Genomic DNA, 13,896 nt, shown 5'->3' on the forward strand with positions numbered 1-13,896 from the left:
GAAAAACCCAAGCAAGTATGAACATGAACAGGTCAGGTACACCACCAAGTTAATCAATCAACCAACCAACCAACCAGTAGTTGATAGGGTAGTAGCTAGACGGAAAATCAAGATCTTCAAGAACCTTGAGCCGTTATCCTACCACTGCGAATCAGGCTAAGCCATTGCAAACCAGCTGCGCCTAATATAATCCTAACCAGTGGTCAAGCCCTCCACAGTAGACACCAAATGAACCGTGAATGAATGATGAACAAGAGAACGGTTAGAAAAAATGACAGGGTAGAACGGATATGATATGGAAAGTGAGAAGAAAACCTTCCAGATGTCTATCGCTTTGCTTTTACTTGCCTTGGCCGGCCTTTATCTCGCCTTGATTGCCGATGAATAATGAATGGAAAGGGAAAGAAGCGATGACGGGGTGAGTTGGCGGTCTCCCACGTGCCTGTCCGTGCTGACCCACTGGGCTCTGTTAGATGCCAGGGACAGGTGTAAGGTGGGATGGGTGTATGTATGCAGGGACGGATGTATGCGTATGTAAGGAATTATATGCCATGACCATTGAACGCAACCCAGCCCAAGTACCAGTAGCAAACCCAATGTAGGCCGAATGATAACGCCGGAACCGATGTATGATGCACAGAGAACAGAGATAAGACTGTTCGAAGGGGAAGAGGCGAAGTGGGGGTTAAAGCGGAATAGAGGAGAGGGGAGAAGTTCGGTAGGAAAAGAAGTATCATGCACCATCTATCGTATCTGCATCATCGGAGGCATCAGCGGGTGGAAGTTTGCGACCTGCACCATACACCATCTCCATGAGTTTTGCCTTTTGCTTTTCCCGCACGGAGCGGAGGTAGTCATATGTCCCTTCCAGACCACGTATTTGGCCCTCTATCACTGCTTCAACCGGGCCAAGTGTTCGGCCGTTGCTCCCAGAGTCAATGGAGCCGGCGAAGCTCACAGAATCATTGCGCCGGACGAGCGGGCTGACGAGTTTGCGCCGTAATGTCTCGAGATTCACTTTGAGAGTGAGGAGACGGCCACGGTGGTCCATGAGGAGATGCTTGTTTGCGACAGTTCGGCTGCGGACGTTTGCTAACAGGCGCTTGTTCCTTTCATATTTGCGCACGACTACAGCGTCAGGACCAAGCACGCGAGTCCAAAGGGAGCTGAGCATTTCGCCCTCGGCACGCTCCTGCGCATCGGATTCACGAACGACCGTGCGCTGGAGATTAAGGAACTGGCGGTCGATGGACTCAAATAGCGCGAATAGGGCCGTCGAATGTGTGAGCTCGCCTTCGATGGACTCTTCTAGAACGGAAAGGAACTCAGTGAAAGTCCGCGTTAGGGTCGCGCGAGTGCGCTGGGCCGACGTCTGGCCGAATATGGCCGTCACAATCGTCCCAAACGTCGTGGGAGTAGTTGAGGTGAGCTCGGTGCTGCTGGAATCACCACTTGCGCCTGTGACATGCTCGAGGGTACCGAGCCGTGACAGGAGGTCTTGCATATTATCGAACATAATGGATGGTAAGCTACTGGGCGGCTGCGACGACAAGGTCTCCAATTCACGTTTGGCCCAATCCATGACTAGGAGGATCGAATCGACATCTGCATCAACATTGGCGAAGAAGCGCGTCAGCTCTAGGGAGAGCGACTTAAGTGACTCGGACAGTTCGTCAAGTTGTCGCACTATGATGGGTGCGCTGGTCATATTGGTCCCGCGCACCGACTCGCTAAGATCCCAGACGGCCACACCAGTCTCTTGTAAGGTTCCAATCTGCTGTACGCCATTCTCAGAATAATGAATAAGTGGTTCGAATGAGCGCGCAAAGCTCGAGAGTTTCACAAGGTCTGGAATCGCCGATGGAATACTGGGCATGAACATGGCGCGCATGAATGCGATGGACACCAGCGCAATTAAGACGGTCAGGGTTGTGTTGGATTTCGAGCTAGTGATGCGATCGACCTTGGACCGCAGGTAAGTAAAGAATGCGACGAAAGGTTCTCGATGTTGAACTTCTGCACGCACAGCGAATCTGATATCTTTAATAGAGATCCAAATGTTAGTGTATCCCACGCCAGCAAGCTGGACAGGGTAATCAAACCAAGAGATGCCTACAATTGCTTATGTTACTTTCGGGCTTGAATTCCAGTGGCTCATCATCAGAGTTAGGCCGTACAGGCACTCGGACTGGACTGGGCGATCGGCCCTTCAATGGTGAATCTGCCTCTGACGGCAAAGGTACATTGGCGGCGACAGTGACATCCCCTGTTTCGGTGGAGTGGCCGCGATGCCCTCCCATAGGGGCCTCAGGCGCATCTTCATATTGTGGACTGGGTTCACGCGACTGCGATGGGCTGAGCCCCACGGTCGGTTTTAGCCCGAATCGTTCGTGGTCGACCTTGCGCGGGTAGGGCTGGTGTCGATACCACCCGCTACCGGGAACAATATCATACCTTCGAAAGCCGGGAGGTGACCAGCGCTCGCCGACTGGTGTTGCATCTTCATCTTCGATATCCGATTCCTCCGACCTAAAGCCTGAGTGTTGTGATGGAAGACCAAAGACAGGTGAACGATGTGGGTTGCTAGTGTTCTCGAAGTCCTCGAGCGAGGCATCCAGTGATGGATGATCGTCAAAGACGGTGTCCAGCTCGTCCAGCATGATGGACGGCGTGGTGCGCACGGGGTTCTGGAGTTGGAGGGCCACTTCCAGCGTTAAATCTCCCCGGTATCACTTCTAAACCGCCTGAGGTGGTGGTTCAAGAAGGGAGGGGGGCAGGAGGTTCGCGAAGGGCGCTAACGTATAGATTGGTGAGACTATCAGGATGGAGGTGGGGGAGATGCAGGAGAAGTAAGTCGAGTCCAGCAGGACAGAGTAGCGGGGAAAGAGTAGGGAGCAGATGAAACGATAAGGACAATGGCAGGCTAGAAGAAAGCTGCAGAAGACAGCGCAGGAGTTGAGGAATGCGACGGCGGGAGGGACAAGTTGATCCCCGAATGCCCTTGATGCCAGAGGACAGGGAAGACAGGCTGACAAGTCTCAGGCGCGCACGAATACCGTTGAGAGAGAGACAGAGGAGAGTTACAAACGATTTGTATTAGACGGTATATAGGTAGGAACTGGAATTCTTCTCAGCGATTGTGTTTCAAGACTGTTGTCCACGTTAGTGCAGTCTGGCTCGACACCCGAGTCCGGCCCAGTCTGAATAGCTTGTGTTTCATCCGATATCCTGGAAAAATGCAGGAAAGCGACTAATCGGCGATGTCTGACAGGAAGGAGTGCCCCTCGCATGCGCCCTGGATCAGTCTTGTCTTGACTCTACAAGACCAGGTTCACCAGGTCGAGAGCTGGGGCATTTATGGAGGGGGCGCAGAGGCAGGAGGCTGGGCCAATCGAAGGTGGGCTGTGTGAGAGGGGTCATGTGCCGCCACGCTGCCAACTGAACTGAGCGGGCTGTTGAGGGAGCCGGCCTGCTCCGTGCACAGGTCAGTGACGGTTTGGAGGTCCTGGACTGTGTGATTCACGAATCATAAACCCCCAGGGTTCTCTCTCAGACTTTGACCTGAGGCGGCAGGAGTCTGCTTGGAGGAACACCCTCTTGTCCCAGCCAATCGAGCATCCATGCTTCGACAGCCTGCGCAGATCGTCCATCACTCTGCCAACACATCATTGGGCAACTTAGTCAAGCAGCAGCGTTGAGAAGAACTGCTTGTCGTCACCTTGGATCCTTCAGAGTCCAGACTGATAAGTGAGTGCATTGTCTTATCACTGATAACAGTGAACCTCTGTTTTCCTGGGACGCCAGAGCCACGTGATAGCGCATAACACGTGATATGACGAAGCCGGAGGCAGCGAGTTAAAAATAGATGAACCTGGAACGGAGTGGCGAGTTAGGAGTTAGGACAGCGATTGGAAGGGAGTGAAAGGGAGTAATTGTCATGAGAGGAGACTCTTTTATTCATTAGGGTCACTCGACCTGAAAGTTAAACCATGATACACAAAAGCTGAAGAAAACATGACCGTCCATTGGAGAAAAAAGGAAATCGAGGGAATATCAAATATAGACACGGCGGCGAAGGAAACAAGACTCTATGATATCCACAACGTCCCGACGCAATCAAAACCAGGTCTAAAAGTTTGTAGTAGTGTTACAGTTCCCGCCTGCCAGCTAGCCGGAAACCCGGCTTCCCCCACAGGTGGGTGTTTTTTTATGGTGTCTAATAGCGAAACGTTTAAGCGGTGCTCTCCTTGAGGTAGCTATTAAGTGGCTTGTTAGTATTATCTCCTTCATCGTCAGATGGGTAGCGAAACATACGTGATGAGGTCGTTGCGCTCCTTGCCCTTCTTGAGACCACCGAAGGCCATCTTGGTACCGGGGATGAACTTCTTGGGGTTCTCGAGGTACTTGAACTGTTTGGCGAATACCGCGTTAGCAATCGCGACTCCAACTGAAAATGACTACCATTGGTACTTACCAGAGTGTTCTCGTCCCAGGTCACACCGGCCTGCTTGTTGGCATCGGTGTAGGCGTAGCCCTCGACCTCACCAGTCTTACGGCCGAAGAGGCCGAAGAGGTTGGGGCCGACCTTGTTGGCACCACCGCTCTCGACAGTGTGGCACTGCTTGCAGCGAGTCTATTTCTAGTTAGCTTTCTGTCTTTCATGATGCAGAGAGTTGGCAAGGGAGTTAACTGACCTCGAAGAGCTTGGCACCCTTCTTAGAGTCACCTGGAGAAAACAGCTGATTAGCATTCTGTTTCGCCTTCGTTTTCTCCAGTTCTTCTAGTTCGAGTTCGCGCATGCTGAGCGTGGTAGTGAAACAGTAGGCGTCGAAGCTGGTCATGACGGGCACGATTTCAAGTCAAATGTTTGCAATCGGGCTGTAAAACGTTCAAGTTGCGCGAGGCAATTGAAACAAGCGACGATTGAATTGCTTCACTGGCGACAAAGATGCCAAAGGAGAGCATGCGAAACATTATGACCTCTTGTGTTATATTCAAAGACTTGTGAACAGCGCTCACAAGGCGCCCAATGTTGACCTTTCAACAGCCTTCTGTTTCACTATTCCACCATGTCGCAGACACCATTCTGATAGGGCATCCGGTGGATGCTGGTGAATGGCAGCAGCGCGATTGAACCCAGAACAAAGGAGCGATTTGGCGATAAAGGATAGCTTACCAGGAGCAAAGCTGTCAGCGCCCTTGGCCATTGTGAATAATAAAAATAAAGAGTATTAAGGGAAAGAAGAGAGGTAGAGAAGTAAAGTGGTATAGTACAGGGACTTGTAGCAGATGAGAGAGAGAGACAATGGAAGGAAATTTCAAGCAAGCTGGCCGAACGGAAAAAACTTGGAGAGGGAATTTGTAGAGCTGGGAGCGACTTGCCCCCGACGCCTCCCGTGATCCCGCGACAACCAATCAGAGCGCAGATGATTCAGCGCGTAACGGGCACTGCCGGGACAGAAATTCGGTCACCGCAATCCCAGATCGAGACTGCATGTGCCTTGATGAGTGCATTTTCGTTCTCTCCATGTTACAGGTTTACTTGGTAGATTTTGTATTAAGGATTTTTGTATAATTGTGTTTGTAGTGTGATATTCTCCCTAGTCTACCTAGCAACCTTGCTAGAGCTGTCAATTTGTTGATCAGACGCATGCTGTCAAGGTATGATCTCATTCCAGCTCATCGATACTTCCAAGTTGAAAGAACAACACTCCGGATCTGGTGTAATAACAAATTCGCACCCGGCTATTCGCCGAACGCATGGCGAGTTTTTGCCGCTCTTCCGGCCTTGAACCGACTCCGAAGTGGCCTGATGCCTGACTTGGCATTAAGTTTATGCCTTGAAGCCTTGTCGCCCCGGTGCCTCAACGCCTGAGAAGGACTAAACACGTGATCTAATCACCACCGAAAAAGTTAGGATACCCTCACAGACCATGCGAGCCATAGTTCTCTAGCAAGCCAACCGCGCAAATCGCCGGGGATAACCAAAGATGGCCCCAGCTTCAATCGCCCCATTCCTCCTTCCTCGAGGAGTTCCCTCAACAAAAGCCCTTCTCGCTCTATCCAAGCCCACACCGCGCGCCCTCGGCGGAACTTACAGTCGGCGCTGCGCATCAACAAAAGCCTCGGACCAAAAACCGCGTGTGCTCGAAAAGCCAGATAAATTCCGCCCGCCATCGCACCCAGCGCGGCGCGTTGTCCAAACTAGAAATGGCAAGGTCGTCAACTACCCGGGCCCCAAGTTCAGCGAGAAGGAAGAGGCCGAACGGAAGACGAAGCAGTACCCGAATATGTTCCCGCCCGAGGGGACGGTCATGTTTCGGTTTTTGACGAGTCGATGGATTCACGTCTGGATTGCCATGGTATGTGCTCTGTCTACATTATTTTGATTATATATTTTGTGTATACTGATATGTATGGTTTCCCAGGGCGTCCTCACAAGCCTTGCAACATTCACTTTCACGACTAACTTCAAGCACTCGAGTCCCTTTGCGCATTTACTCCCGCCCTGGTCGGACCTTCTTACTCATCCGATCGATACGATCTCGCAAGCTTTTGCGGTGTACCGGATGCACGTTCAGCATACCTCTATGGAAACGCGGGAGAAGAGGAAGAGACGGGTAGAGGATGCGGACAAGAGGAGACAGTTCCGAGTTGCGCATGGATTGGAGGAGCCGAGTGAGGAGAACCAAAGCCAGAAGGGGAAGGAGGCGGAGATTGATGATCAGTCGCCTGTTGCTGTTGAAGCTCAGGGCCATGCTCGTGGTGGGGAAGAGTATGTTGATTGGGAGGGGAAGAAGAAGCCTGTGAAGAAGTGGTTGGGAATTTGGTAGGCGGAGTGTCCTGGAACTTCCGGGATGCCCATGGTAACAGAGGGGATTTACAACTACTGGCTTAGTTTGTGGTGGGCGAGGTTCGACCATGTATAATATAAGATATTGTTCGTCTAGTGTTTCTCTCATCTCTCATGTATTATGTGTATATACATGTTCATTGTCATTGCGATATTCTGTCTCATGGCGGACTCTGACGATTGCGGTTTCAACAGAGTTTGTATGCAGTGTCTTCATGCTTCCCCGCATTGCGGCGTATGCAGACTGAGACACAGCTTTGCAATCGTATTTGTCCGTGGAGTGCTTCCGCATCACACCGTGCAACATGTGTACCGGAGAGTAAGGGGCAGATTTCTTCTCAAACCAATCATCCAACCTCCACCCCCTCAAGCCCCTCCAAGACTTCCTCCCCAACGCCTCCCTGCTCCAGTACCATCTTTACCATACGTGCAATGGTAGCTCTCTTCACGCCACCACGTCTCGGCTTCCAAACACCAGGAACTTCCTCTTCACCAGTAGAAGGGTTGACAATAGCGGATTCCTCTGCAGCAGCCGTAGAACTCACAGTCGCCACGTTCTCTGAGTTCGCGATACCAGGCTGCGTAAGCCGAGACGGAGGATCGATCGTCCGGATCGAAAGCAGTTTCAAGCGACCAGAGTCAGTGTCGTGGGTGATTGAGATTGCAAGTACGGCGTCCGCGACGGCAATCTCTTCTCGGCTCGGGTCGAAGATGATGTTCTCCGCGACGGAGATGACAAGGAGGGTCACGGGAGGCCGGACTTTATGTGTGGGGACAGAGCCCGGAATAGAGCTCTTCGTGGATTTGACCCGTGGGTACAAGTACTCAGCGGCATCCCAGTCGTCGTCGAAAAATGGATCTTCCTCGCCTTTCGATTTCAGCTTTGGTAGCTTCGTCGCGAGAAGCGCAAGGTGAGTCGTAAGTGATAAGAGAGGGAGCGGGTAAGATAGCGGCTGGGAAAGTAGTAAAACCTATACATCGTTGGAGTTAGCACACATCCACAAAAGCCCTTCATAAAAGTAAAGAAGGCAAAAACTCACATCAATATACAACCTCCAATGCCACCTCCGATTAATCACAAGCCTCCCCTTCAACCCTCCAGCCATCTCATCCCCATTCCCATTCCCATTCGCACCGCCCGAAACAGATTCCACCAACGGCTCCCTCATCATCTCCGACAAGAAAACCGGCAGGGCATCATCGTCTCTAAACCCCGGGATCTCAATCGCCATCTGTACCCACGAACCCTGTCCCGAAGTACCCCCAGCAGCTCCAGAGTCACTCCCATCAGCAGCACCATCATTACCACCCTGCTCCTGCTGCTGCGCTTGACTGAGAGCCTGGACCCCAAGCGCAGTCTTTTCCACCTCCGCCTTCACGCCCACAATCGCCTGCGTGCCATCTGCGAACCCGACTCGCGCACTGCCGTTGGTGCCGGGTAAAATGTCAGTCTCTGCTGACAAAGGCCTGAACTGGGTTGGTGAACGCCCGTCCGGTCGGATTGGTGTGCCTGGGAGGGAGAGCGATGTGTAGAGGTAGGAGAGCTCGGCGGGGGAGATGTGTGGCGTCTGCGAAGCAGAAGAAGCTTGGCGTTGGGCTGTCATTCTGGATCTGAATTGGGATTGGAAGGAGATGTAGAAATCTTGGAGAGTAAAATGCGAGGATGAGGAACTACTGCGCTTGCGCAGGTAGTTCGCAGCCGAAGCTGGGTAGTTTACTGTATGTATGTGTGAGTTCGCGGGGGAAGATTCGGATATAGCCCGCTTGGTATGGTTATCGGGATTACGGGTAGAAATATTCCATGCTGCAAATGTGTAATAGAATTGTCCTGTTGAGTTGAGCTTCATCGCAGATGCGGATTCATGCCGCTTCTTTGGGAAATTCTGCTTCACTCGGATCATCATTTTTCCATACCGACTAGCCAGTATAAGGTTAAGGCACGCTGCAAGGACGGCGAAGATAAAGTTAATAGAGGTCTAGGCTGCTTCCGAGAACACAAAATTAATTATTGATTAGTTGATTCATTTTGGAGTCCATTTGCTGTAGAGTATATATATAATAAGACAGTTCCTCTGCCGTATAAGAGCAGTATATTACAATGTTGTTTGCAGTCAACCTGACCACCTGTGGTCATGGGGAATAATCGAAAAAAGTGTACAAATCAGAAAGAAAGTTTTCAGTGGTGGCACATCATTTCCCATGGTCAATGGTAATCAGGAGAGAATGAGGGAATAGGTAGGTAGGAATTAGGGAGCGAGAATAAGTGATGGTAGGGACAAACGAAAGAGCTCGAGTGAGAGATAAGATGGTGAGAGAGAGAGAGAGAGAGTGTGTGTGTGTGTGTGTAGGTATATATAAGGTACATGATATGTTTATGAAAAGAATGGTGAATCCACGACCCGCGCGGTGGGGTCGAAACAGTGTAAGTATGCAAGAGATCAAATATAGGCAGGAAGAAAAAGGGCAACTGGTGTGCCGAAAACGCTGTGCGAGGCCGACTGTATCTATAAAAGGCCGTTGGGGTATGAAGACAAAAGGCCGACAAATGAGAAGAACCCATGGGCTACACCGTGCCCTATAAAACAGGAAAAAGGAAGAGAAACACAATTTAATCGGCAAAAGGAAAGTAAGGGGAATGAAGGTATTGAGCAAAAGCAAATAGTTGACACCATATCCCATGCGCCTTATTGAGCAAAACAACCACAAAACTTCCCTTGTAATTAGGTTATACACGACATTGCAGGTAATATGTCACGAGGAGATGCGCACAATTCCACACGTTCACAAAAATCTGGATTGGAACATGCACTATCTGTCGGTAGAGCCCGTCAGGAATTTCGTCGAGGCTGGGCTCATCCAGTCACCGTCGTCGTATGGCGGTGTAGGCCACTGGCGGGTGGCGCTGGAAGGATCCGATTTCCCGACCGAAAGCGGTAGGCGTCTATCTGGCGTACTGTCCACGTTACCGAAAGACACGCCATCACACTTTGCTGACGGTGAAGGAGTGGGGTAAGGACTAGGCAAGGGGTTGGTGTTCTCGTTGGCCAAGGGACGGCTGTAATTCGACGACGTGTCTGACTGTGCAAGGCGTCTAGCAGCCCTGCTTGCCGAGTGGAGGACCTCGTCTAAGAGCTCATCCTCTTCTTCGGGCGTCTCATAGCGGTGGACGGGGTGGTTGGACATTTGCATCGCACGGCGAGTGCGGCTCGATATTGGCCCACCGTTACCACTAGTTGAAGCTGGGCTGTCCCCTAGCGAGCGAACAGAACCCTGTGGCATTGATTGCCGTTTCGTAGAATCGGCAGGAGAAGTGATGTTCACAGGGACGTTGCCAAGGGCTGTCGAGTCCATAGAATATTTCACGCTCTGGAGAGCCTTGTCTAACTCTGACATATCGGAGTTCTGCTTCGGATCACTAATGTTGGTGGAATCCAAGGCGAGTGATGAGCGGTTCGACCACGGCATGCAACCAGCGTTCGCCTCGATGTCATCATTCATAACGTTCTGGTTGCGACCAGACAGCCTGCGTGCACGTTTCCGAAGATGAGAAAAGAAGCTCTCCTTTTGGTTGATAGTGCTGGTGCTGTTGTTTCCAAGGCCATTGAGTGCCCTCTCTGCTTCTTGTCGATGAACATCGCCGTAGTGGTTACCGTGGGAGTTAACCGAGAGCTGGCGACCAATCTTCTTGGTTGACTTCGCTCCATTGCTATTTGAGTCCGCATGAGCAGGGGGGTTGGCTTGAGCAGTCACTGCGTTAGACAGCGGCGAGACAGGGCGTATTGAGGGGAGAATTGGCATCGGAGCCCCATGAGCCCAAGTAGCACGTTTTGTTGTTGAGTGTTTCGGTTTCAGATTTTGTGAGTCTGCGGTCGAGTCAAACGAAATTAGGGTTGGCTTGGATGGCTGCTCTGGTTCAAATGTAGGGGCAGGACTCTCAGATTTGCCAATCAATGACCTTCTAAACCATGATGGCTTGGTCGAAAGAGTGGGCGAATCGTGCGTTTCCTTGACAGGGGATTTGACGCTCTTCTCCGACTGCTTGCGACCGAGGAGTCGCGCAGTAGAGGATTTGGGCCTTAAAGGGTCCACAGCATCGGCGAAGTATTCGTGGTTCATAGCCTGCGTAGAGGTAGGTCGATTCTTCGGATCCCACATAAGACACCATGTCACGAAGTTACTGAGAGCTGCCGGCCACTGCGGGGAGGGTAAGATGCTTTCCATCGCATGAGGCGCCATCTAGCACTAAGTCAGCAAGTTTTCCCCTTTCAAGACGCAAGAACAAACAAACCTTGGGGAATGTGAATCCCAGCTTCTGTGCCAGTCGAGAACCGTCTCTCCATTCACCACCACCGAGCTTGGATCCGGTCTTGCTGTACCAGTTACCGGGGCTGCCCATAATCTCACAGACGCGCCAGACTTGATCGACTTCATTCCCACCAGGGAAGAGCGGCTTTAGAGTGGCAATCTCGACGGCCATGGCACCAACGGCCCACATATCAACGGGCGCAGAATATTCACCTGCACGCAGGAGAACCTCTGGAGCACGGTACCATCTGGTGGAAACATATGTTGTGTAGGGTAATTTTGAGTGAGTTTCACGTGCAAGACCAAAGTCGGCAATCTTCACTGTGTAAGTCGGAGGAGTAGAAGGGGGAGTGACGAGGTTGGAGTAGCGGCTGAAGGTGGAGTCGTTGGGGGCGGATGTAGACACCAAGATGTTTTCAGGCTTGATGTCGCGATGGAAAAAGTGGTGGGCGTGGATGTGGTCGAGACCGGAGAGAATCTGGTAGAGGATACTCTTGACATGCTTCTGGTCCAAGAACTTGTGGTCCCGCGCCTTCATCAATTGATACAGATTGCCATCCATGTACTCCATGGCGATGTGTAGCTTGCGAGAGAGCGGGTCGAGAAAGATGTCAAGGGCTGGGACAAGGTGAGGATGAGGGGGAAGAGAGCGTAGGAAGATCACCTCCCGTAGCTCTAGGCATGGCGCCAATGAATCGAAAGTCTTCTTCATTGTTTTGATTGCAACCTGTGGTTCGGATGAGTATAATGGGTCTCTTAGTAATCAGATAAGGAGCTCTTACCATTGTCCCCCGTCGAGCAATGTTGGAACCGGCGGTCCGTACACGTGCTACCGCGACGCTACCAAAGCTTCCATCGCCAATTTCTTTCATCAATTCGAATCGATCTGAGAGGGTCGCCATTGAGGTAGGCGCGATGCCCCGCGAGGGTTGCTCGTATGTGACTGTCATCTTGCGTCCTTGTATCTTCTCTGCCAGCAGATGAAAGTAAGAAGGAATTTTGAAGACTGGGGCGGTATACAAATTAGCCGGGGTTGTTCAGAAGCTGGCGGCATCGATTCCGAGGACTTACCCTTATAGTGTGGAGGGTTTCAGGGAATTAGGAGTATATAAACTCTTCCGATGAATCTTGAGTGTGATTAACAGAAGGCTGTCCTCATCATCCGGAGTCAACCGATTTCAAGCCTGCGGGGAGTGAAAACGGTCTCTGCCCATCAATGATGAGAGTCAATGTAGGAGGTTGGGATGAGGGTGGGTGAGGATTGAGGTAGAGAAGGACGAGGAGGGAAGAGGGAAGGGGGTAGTCATGTAGGTCCAGGATGAGAAGCTGAGAGAAGAAGGAGGTGTCTCGAAGCACGATGGAAGACCCAAGACAGTGGACGTGATCGATGTAAAGAGATGAGCGGGCCCGTTCCAAGTGGGAACCACTATCCCAAGGGGGTTCCGGCTTAATTGCGGACAAAGCGGACTTTTGGGGGGGAGGGAGAGAGCGCGCAGCCCCTGACGCGGTGACAGCTTTCCGAGCTCTGCAGAGGGTCGAAAGCGGCGGCGTGGAGACTGGAGACTAAAGAGGCGGTCGACAACAGATGAAGAGTCGGTGATGTAGATCCCAGCAGGTAATAAAAATCAAAAAATCAAAAAAGCATGCAGGTGGATAAGAGAGGGGTTATTATGTCTTGACAGAGGGGGCACGTCCTCAACTGCTGACAGAGGGGTGAAAAAGAAAGGCAATCAGTCTGATGATACAGGATCGCGAGGCGCAGAGTATAGGAGCAAAACAAGAGAACAAGGGAGCGGCAAGAGAGCGACGAGCGAGGAGCACGGGGGAAAACGGAATACCAAAAGGAAAACAAAAGTAGAGAGCGACGGCAGTTTGTATTACGGGTTCAGAGCCCGTGAGTGTGATGATTATGCTGAAGGAGTGACGGGGGACGCGAGTGGTCGAGAGCAGGAGAGAGAGGGAGAAGCAACGCGAGAAGAATCAAACAGCGCAAGGCCGGAGTTCGTCTGCTCTCGACTCTGCTGGGCAGAACTAACTCTGGCTACAGGATTTTAGGTCGACTAACACGACTTAGTGCAGTGAAGAAGACGTTATTCGACGAGGATCCTAGCTAGCGCTGCCACCAAAACGGTCCCGTAATTTTCCCCCGAAATTGAGCTCCGCGCTCTTCAAGACGCGGCTCACTCGCGATCGCAAATGACAATTTTACCTCCACGGACGGGGTTACGGGAGAGTCGTCTGTGATCGCTCCAGTGGCACAGCAACCGCTACGGGGACATCATCGAGGCAGAGAAATGAGAGTCCATGGGCGAGCTAAAAATAATCGTACCTTGTCAGCGCGGATAAGGTGGGAGGGAAGCCCCACCGCCGCCCATGGGAGGAAAAGGAGTTTGTTACTGGATTACCCGATGGAGAAATGTGAAGACTGATGATGAGCTTCAACTTCTCACTTCCGCCTCGCCGAGGACAGAAGTACAGCCTCCGATTCTCAATTACTGATGGATCAATATGGCTTCTGATACTCGCAATCTCCACCTCGCCACCAACCTCGTTGTGGGAGGATTTCTTTGTTCCCAGCCCCTGGCCGGGATCTCAGAACTTTGTCCTTCGCGTTCGAAAGTGACAGATGCCTGATACAGTGCGCGTTTTATCGCCCCGGCGTGTCGCTAATTCATCACATCGAGTTAGACTGCTTAGTCTCTCTGCTCGGGGCATTGGTTGGCTGTTGGCCCGAACTC

At 51.6% G+C, this 13,896-nt stretch overlaps 5 protein-coding genes across 5 annotated transcripts; 1 reads left to right on the forward strand and 4 right to left on the reverse strand.

Annotated features, from left to right (window-relative positions):
• Positions 1–733: 733 nt before the first annotated feature.
• Positions 734–2,660, reverse strand: ASPVEDRAFT_83125 (uncharacterized protein; the record flags this gene model as incomplete). Its single annotated transcript, XM_040817319.1, has 2 exons — positions 734–2,040; positions 2,117–2,660. 2 exons carry the CDS (start codon positions 2,658–2,660, stop codon positions 734–736), a joined length of 1,851 nt encoding a protein of 616 aa, XP_040667356.1.
• A 1,252-nt stretch (positions 2,661–3,912) lies between these two features.
• ASPVEDRAFT_41196 (c-type cytochrome) lies at positions 3,913–5,232 on the reverse strand. The gene is made up of 5 exons (XM_040812293.1): positions 5,177–5,232; positions 4,695–4,726; positions 4,475–4,633; positions 4,315–4,409; positions 3,913–4,256 (listed from the first exon to the last, which is right to left on the reverse strand). The coding sequence occupies exons 1-5, from the start codon at positions 5,205–5,207 to the stop codon at positions 4,232–4,234; spliced, it is 342 nt and encodes a 113-aa protein (XP_040667357.1). The 5' UTR covers positions 5,208–5,232; the 3' UTR covers positions 3,913–4,231.
• Positions 5,233–5,990: 758 nt separating this feature from the next.
• ASPVEDRAFT_130327 (uncharacterized protein) lies at positions 5,991–6,833 on the forward strand (the record flags this gene model as incomplete). Its single annotated transcript, XM_040806711.1, has 2 exons — positions 5,991–6,362; positions 6,429–6,833. The coding sequence occupies 2 exons, from the start codon at positions 5,991–5,993 to the stop codon at positions 6,831–6,833; spliced, it is 777 nt and encodes a 258-aa protein (XP_040667358.1).
• Positions 6,834–7,200: 367 nt separating this feature from the next.
• On the reverse strand, positions 7,201–8,457 carry ASPVEDRAFT_130202 (exosome non-catalytic core subunit RRP42; the record flags this gene model as incomplete). Its single annotated transcript, XM_040806697.1, has 2 exons — positions 7,201–7,824; positions 7,894–8,457. The coding sequence occupies 2 exons, from the start codon at positions 8,455–8,457 to the stop codon at positions 7,201–7,203; spliced, it is 1,188 nt and encodes a 395-aa protein (XP_040667359.1).
• A 1,204-nt stretch (positions 8,458–9,661) lies between these two features.
• On the reverse strand, positions 9,662–12,108 carry ASPVEDRAFT_52518 (serine/threonine-protein kinase; the record flags this gene model as incomplete). Its single annotated transcript, XM_040814648.1, has 3 exons — positions 9,662–11,089; positions 11,142–11,885; positions 11,941–12,108. The coding sequence occupies 3 exons, from the start codon at positions 12,106–12,108 to the stop codon at positions 9,662–9,664; spliced, it is 2,340 nt and encodes a 779-aa protein (XP_040667360.1).
• Positions 12,109–13,896: the final 1,788 nt, after the last annotated feature.

This window comes from Aspergillus versicolor (assembly GCF_001890125.1).
Source record: "Aspergillus versicolor CBS 583.65 unplaced genomic scaffold ASPVEscaffold_4, whole genome shotgun sequence".
NCBI lineage: Eukaryota > Fungi > Ascomycota > Eurotiomycetes > Eurotiales > Aspergillaceae > Aspergillus > Aspergillus versicolor.